Below are 7093 nucleotides of genomic sequence, written 5' to 3'. Positions count from 1 at the left end.
GGCTTGGTGGCCGCCTTACCTCCTCCACGGAGGCATCTTATTTCTGTTAAACGTTGAAACTATACGCAAAGCGTTTTCTTTCAGAAGTTACGGATTTGTACGTGCTCTTCTAGCGTCGGTTTCTTCCCAGTCTGCAGCCAGTTGTGAAAATTCTTGATGCTAAGTATTGTGTATCGCGGGAGGCAATAACTGAAAGGTGGAAGCTTTCAATTCATTTCAGTCGCTTAGTCGTGTCCGACTCTTTGTGACCCCATGCACCGCAGCACGCCAGGCTTCCCTGTCCATTTCAACTCATGTCCATTGAGTTGGTGATGCCATCCAACCATCTGGTCCTCTGTCGTCCCCTTCTCTTCCCGCCTTCAATCTTTCCCAGCATCAGGGTCTTTTCTAGTGAGTCAATTCTTCGCGTTAGGTGGCCAAAGTATTGGCGTTTCAGCATCAGTCCTTCTAAAGAATATTCAGGACTAATTTCCTTTAGGATGGACTGGTTGGATCTCCTTGCAGTCCAAGGGACTCTCAAGAGTCTTCTCCAACACCATAGTTCAAAAGCATCAATTCTTCTGTGCTCAGCTTTCCTAATAGTCCAACTCACATCCATACATGACTGCTGGAAAAACCATCCATACCCTTGACTAGATGGACCTCTGTAGGCAAAGTAATGTCTCTACTTTTTAATATGCTGTCTAGGTTGGTCATAATTTTTCTTCTAAGGAGCAATCCACTTTTAATTTCATGGCTGCAGTCATCAGCTGCAGTGATTTTGGAGCCCCCAAAAATAAAGTCTCACTGTTTCCATTGTTTCCCCATCTATTTCCCATGAAGTGATGGGACCAGATACCATGATCTTCGTTTTCTGAATGTTGAGCTTTAAGCCAACTTTTTCACTCTCCTCTTTCACTTTCATCAAGAGGCTCTTTAGTTCTCTGCTTTCTGCCAGGCGTGTTGTGTCATCTGCATATCTGAGGTTATTGATACTTATGGAAATCTTGATTCCAGCTTGTGCTTCATCCAGTCTGGCATTTCTCATGATGTACTCTGCATAGAAGTTAAATAAGCAGGGTGACAATATACAGCCTTGACATACTCCTTTCCCGATTTGGAACCAGTCTGTTGTTCATGTCCAGGTATAACTGTTGCTTCTTCACCTACATACATATTTCTCAGGAGGCAGGTCAAGTGGTCTGGTATTCTTATCTCTTTAAGAACTTTCCACAGTTTGTTGTGATCCACATAATCAAAGGCCTTGGCATAGTCAAAACAGAAGTAGGTGGAAGATTTGGTTGATGTTTTTTCATTAATAAGTAGGTAGTTATCTGAAAATTTGTAGTAACCAGATAGTAATATGGTTTAAAATTTTAGCCCTTGAAGTACATTTTTCTTCAGCATTTAAGAGGCTTGTAGGTCAGAAATAACAAGAAATTCATTGCCAAAGTAGCTCCTGGAAAGGTGGTAGATTGGACCCTCAGGCTAGATTCAAACCGCCACCAAACCACTTATGGTGTTTAGCATTGCTCAGATCAGGTTTGTTCAAAACATCTTTCTTCATCTGTAATAGGCGGGCATAGAAGCAGTCTTGCAAACTGTTTCAAGCAAGGATCATAGGTAATGTTTGTGAAGTACTTAACCACTAGTGGTCAATGAATGGTAGCCTTTTCGTACATATTGGTTCAGATTTGGACTATTGAAATTAGATTAAAATCAGTGAAAAGAAATGATTGGAAAATAAGTTTTTAGTGAAACTATTTTTTTGCCCAAACAGATGGTTCCCAGTAGCCAGGTTTCCTTGACCTGTGTACTCAGTTGCTCAGTCACCTCAGACCCTGTAACCCCATGGACTGTAGCCCACCAGGCTCCTCTGTCCATGGGATTTCCCAGGCAACAATACTGGAAAAGTGAAAGGAAAATCAAGTCGCTCAGTCGTGTCTGACTCTTTGCAACCCCATGGACTGCAGCCTCCCAGGCTCCTCCGTCCATGGGATTCTCCAGGCAAGCATACTGGAGTAGGTTGCCATTGCCTTCTCCAATGCATGAAAGTGAAAAGTCAAAGTGAAGTCGCTCAGTCGTGTCCGACTCATAGCGACCCCATGGACTGCAGCCTACCAGGCTGCTCCATCCACAGGATTTTCCAGGCAAGAGTACTCAAGTGGGGTGCCATTGCCTTCTGAAGTTTGTAAAAACAAGTAGTCAATGTGAGCATTTGAGTACTGTAAGTGCTTGTAAAACCAGAGCAACATTTCTTGGATACAAAATGTATTTTTGAAGGAACATCAACTGAGGAGTGTTCATTTGATTAATAAGGAGTTGGTTCCTTTGGTTGCTGTTTAAAGGGCTTCCCAGGCAGCACTAGTGGTGAAGAACCTGCTGCCAATGCAGAAGACATGAGAGATGCGGGTTCAGTCCTGGGTCGGGAAGATCCCCTGGAGGCAGGCACAGCAACCCACTCCAGTATTCTTGCCTGGAGAATCCCAAGGACAGAGGAGCCTGGTGGGCTACAGTCCATAGGGTCACAAAGAGTCAGAAATGACTGAAGTGACTTAGCAACAGCAGCAGCGAAGGGCTCTCTATCAAGATTCTGCCAGGAGAATACACATTATATAGGCTAATAATAATAACAAGCATTTAAATAGCAATTGCTCTCTAGAAAGCACTGTGTGAAACACTTGACACGTATTAACTCACTTATTCTTCAAAACAGTTTGTGAGATAAGTACTATTATCCCCATTTTAGCCAATGAGGAATTATGCACAAGAAAAACAATCTTAACTTGCCCAAGATGATAACAGCCAGTTAGTAGCGAGCCAGTAATATGAACTTTCATTGCTTCTATGGAGACCCCTAAGAAAAACTGACCAAGAAGTTACGACAGGAATGTTACTAATCTTCAAAGAGCAATGTGCAGTCACTGGCTTACAGATTCTGGAAAAGCAGTCCCTATAAACCTCAGTGTGCTCCTCATAACTGCCAAACTTGTAAACCAAGTTATTAAGTGATCATGTATATTAAGTGTTTTATAAAAGTTGATTATGGCCAATAAGCAATATATATAAATGCATCCTCTTTTCCTAGATGTTACTGTGTTCTCTGTTTTATGTTGCATTTATTTCCATTCTTTACCAACCTCTTCTCTGAAATATTTGGCTGAGCTATATGAAATCAAGATTTGACCTCCAGAAATCACAGTTTTCATTTGGTTCAAGCTAAAGAATTACATTTTCTATTTCCTGTTATAAAGTCTTACAAAAATCTAAAATTACAGACATATACCTATAGTCTCACTAATTATAAAAGTCAGATGTTTCTTATACTACTCAGGCAGAATTGACAAATTCTGTCATGTTCCTCTGTCATATACTTCAAATTATAAGGCCACTCCATCCTTAAAAGTTCAAAACATTCACAGGATTAAAAGTAGAAAACAAAACTTTATTGATGAAAACTTCTTAAAATTTCCAGTATGAAGTAACAAAATCAATGACCTACAAATCTCTTTCAGTCCTTGACCTTTCAAGCAAAATATTCTCTTCAGAAAAATGCCCATTTCATAATATCCCCATCTGTAGGCTAGGAGTATCTGAGTGGATACATGGATATAAAATTCAAAAGAGAAGGAAATGAAAATATTTTCAAAATAAAAATCTGAACCCTTTCCTTGAGGTGTATTGCAATATGGTTACCAACATATTCAGCACCTTGTAATAATCAAGTTACTGACTGGAGTCCTGGAACAGCCCCTGGAATGAAAGGACAAGAGATCCTAGTTGTTCATGAGTCACAGGTTGGCAGAAGAAGAAAAACTGACAGCAACTGGACAGGAGCTCAAATACATGAAATCCACACGTTCTGAACAATTACACACTCTCTTCAAATAGCTAATAGTCTATATGGTTTTACAAAAGGAAAGAGCTCAGAGCCTGGAATATGGATAGTTGCCCTCTGAGTGATGGGCAGTCCTAACACATCTTAATGCTTTTTTTTATCAACACATGACTCCATATGGGGGGACCAGTCACATATCACATCTCACCTCAAAGGTTACTTTGGGTGTAGAAACTTCAGATGTCACTTGTTATTCTGTTGTTTTAGTTGCTAAGTCATGTCTGGCTCTTCTCGACCCCATGGACTGTAGCCGCCAGGCTCCTCTGTCCATGGGATTTCCCAGGCAAGAATACTGGAGTGGGTTGCCATTTCCATCTCCAGGGGATCTTCCCAACCCAGGGATCAAACCCATGACTCTTGCATTGGCAGGCGGGTTCTTTACCACTGGGCCATCAGGGAAACCCACTTGTTCGTTTACTCTATCCCTAAACCAAGGTTTATTGTAGACTTATAGAAGTCTTTCAAGACCTAAAGTTCTTGTCAATATGTAACAACAACATACCAAGAAAGTCCAGAACACCTGAGTTGATGCAGGAAGTCATCCATCTGCACCAGCAGAAAAGATCAGTGCCTGGAGTCTTTTCTCTTTTGCCTCTTTATTGAGAATCCTGAGAAAGTTAATCAGGAAAAATACGAGGCAGGCAAGATACTGCTACAAGTAAAAAGGAATTTCTAGACTCACTAAGTTATTTGAAATGAGCTTTAACCCAAGAGAAAAACTAGAAGTCAACAGCCCCAATTTTCTTTAAAGGGCAGAGAGTGAGTACCTTAAATTTTGAGCTTAGGAATAAAACTGCAACAAATATCTGGGGGTCAAGTCATGAGAAGTCCCTTCATGCTTAAGTATTTCAAATCATGATGTTATTGAATGAAATTGTGTCTGATTTGTTTATATGTAATTTTATTGGACTTTGCAAAACTGTCCAGAATGTTTATATACTCTTAATTTTAAAAGGACAAAAAAAAAGTCTGTGCTTATCTGTTTATATGTCTGAAATCACCCATCCTATTCATATACAAGCTTATTTACTGGAGGAACTACAAGGTTATGTTTTGCCCCACAAGATCTGTTCCTATTTAACATAGACTTAAAATCTTGTACTGCCTTAACGCAGTCCTGCATCGACCAGCTGTGTGTGTGACCCCCAGCGTAGGGACCCAGCATGGTCAGTCATTCCCCTCGTAATCACTGTAACCATGGTAGCCACTGTTCCTTCTCTCGTGGATACTGGACATCTTTTTCCATGTTGAGTCCTGATGGAAACCAGTACTAAAAGACCGGCCCAGGCGCCCGTGCTGCTTCTTGGAGATATTGTCCTCACTCTCAGATTTGGCAATTCCATGGGCATGCATTGGAGGCTGTGATTCCTGTCTAATAGTTCCAAACGGAAAGTTCCAAAGGCCAAATCTTTGCCAGCTAAGTCTCTGGAATGCTATGATGCAATGCAAGTTTCCTCCAACCTAAGAAGAAAAAAAAAATGTTGGGTTCAGAAAACAAGAGGAAACTAGTTATACTATGTGGGTTCCAATGAATTCTCTTATTTTCCCTCCTTCATGCGTGCATGCTCAGTTGTGCTGTCTTTGCAACTCCATAGACTGTAGCCAACCAGGCTCCTCTGTCCATGGGATTTTTTCCCCGCCGTCATCTGCATCTAAATAGTATTTATCCTTTCCGACATCATCAGATCACACTACCCAGCATCTTTCCTGACCAGCTGCCTTTACAAAAATATAACAATGTCCACAGGAGCCAAGACCCCTTCCCCGCCCCCATTTGCCTCTCTACCTCTCACTCACGCTCGGTGCTCCCACATTGCCTAATCCAAACACCAAGATCATTCCTCTTCCTCTCCCCGCTATGTGTTCTTCACATGTTAGTGGGATTATAGCAACGGGCTGTCTCCTCAACCCACAGAACATACCATTCCCTGAGAACCACCCACAGCAGCCTTGTTGGTAAACACGGCTCTGCCCCAAGGCCACAGTTAATGCCCCGGGAGTCAGCACCTGACTCCAGCTGGGCCACCACTACAGAACTGGGCTGGAGGCAGGCCCGTCTCAGTCTAGACTGTTCTTCTGAAAGGGAGACCTAAGTTGAAAGACGATGATCTTCAGGAAGCAAACAGAAAGACAGCTGAGAACGAGATAGACTAGCTCCCTGCCCCTGATAACATTTCTGCCTGGCACCTGGCTGGACTTCTTGCCTTTTTTAAATTTTAAATTAGAAGATAATTACTTTACAATATTGCAGTGGTTTCTGCCATACATCATCATGAATCAGCCACAGGTATACATTGGTCCCCTCCCTTCTGAACGTCCCTCCCTCCTCCCACCCACGTGCCACCCCTCTAGGTTGTCACGCAGCACAGGCTTTGGGTTCCCTGCATCATACAGCAAATTCCCACGAGCTATCTATTTTACATATGGTAGTGTGTGTGTTTCAGTGCTATTCTCTCAACTCATCCCACCCTCTCCTTCCTCCACTGCGTCCGAAAGTCTTTTCTTTATGTCTGTGTTTGCGGCCTTGCACGTGGAATCAGTACTATCTTCCTATACTCCATATATATGTGTTAGTATACAATATTTGTCTTTTCTCTTTCTGACATACTTTATTCTGTATAAGAGGCTCTAGGTTCATCTACTTCATTAGAACTGACTCAAATGCGTTTCTTTTTATAGCTGAGTAATATTCCATTGTGTATATGCACCGTAACTTCTTTATCCACTCATCTGTCAATGGACATCTAGATTGCTACCCCGTCCTAGCTACTGTAAATTTCCTTTTAAAGACACGTGTCCTTGGCTTTCACGTTTCTGTCTAAAATGGTCTGAACTGGGTTTCTGTTATTTACAACCTAGAGTGCTGACGAAAATGACTGCATTTCGGCCAGTTGAGAAATACTTTCACACACGGTGGGATTCTTACCTTCTTTGTCTTTCGGTACTGCAGCCCCCTCTCTAAGTGCCGGATATCTAGATATTCTGGATTTTGAGTGTTTAGATCAGTGACAATGTCTGCCCATCTATTGTTAAGGAAGAATAAAGCACAATTTTCTTTAGGTTTAAAACACTTTAAAAAGCAATGGAACTTTTCACATGAGCAATTTGCTGCAACAGTTCCATGGCAATAATTCTTCCATCAGAGGATTACTCCACCGATTAGGTTTCATAAATCCTCTTTTAAATGACAGTTCTCTTTATCCAACTAATGCCAAG

General features: G+C 41.7%; 1 protein-coding gene across 3 annotated transcripts in view; it reads right to left on the bottom strand.

Annotated features, from left to right (window-relative positions):
* Window positions 1–3403: 3403 nt before the first annotated feature.
* BIVM (basic, immunoglobulin-like variable motif containing) overlaps window positions 3404–7093 on the bottom strand; it is a 46182-nt gene continuing 42492 nt past the window's right edge. For all 3 annotated transcript variants that reach the window (XM_010810963.4, NM_001206453.2, XM_059892060.1), the window contains 2 exon segments: window positions 6804–6900; window positions 3404–5338 (listed from right to left, as the gene is read on the bottom strand). In XM_010810963.4, coding sequence (XP_010809265.1) covers window positions 5045–5338; window positions 6804–6900 — 391 coding nt within the window. In that variant the 3' untranslated portion in view covers window positions 3404–5044.

The sequence above is a fragment of the Bos taurus genome, chromosome 12, assembly GCF_002263795.3.
Source record: "Bos taurus isolate L1 Dominette 01449 registration number 42190680 breed Hereford chromosome 12, ARS-UCD2.0, whole genome shotgun sequence".
Classification (NCBI taxonomy): domain Eukaryota; kingdom Metazoa; phylum Chordata; class Mammalia; order Artiodactyla; family Bovidae; genus Bos; species Bos taurus.
This window is presented reverse-complemented; position numbering and strand designations above follow the sequence as displayed.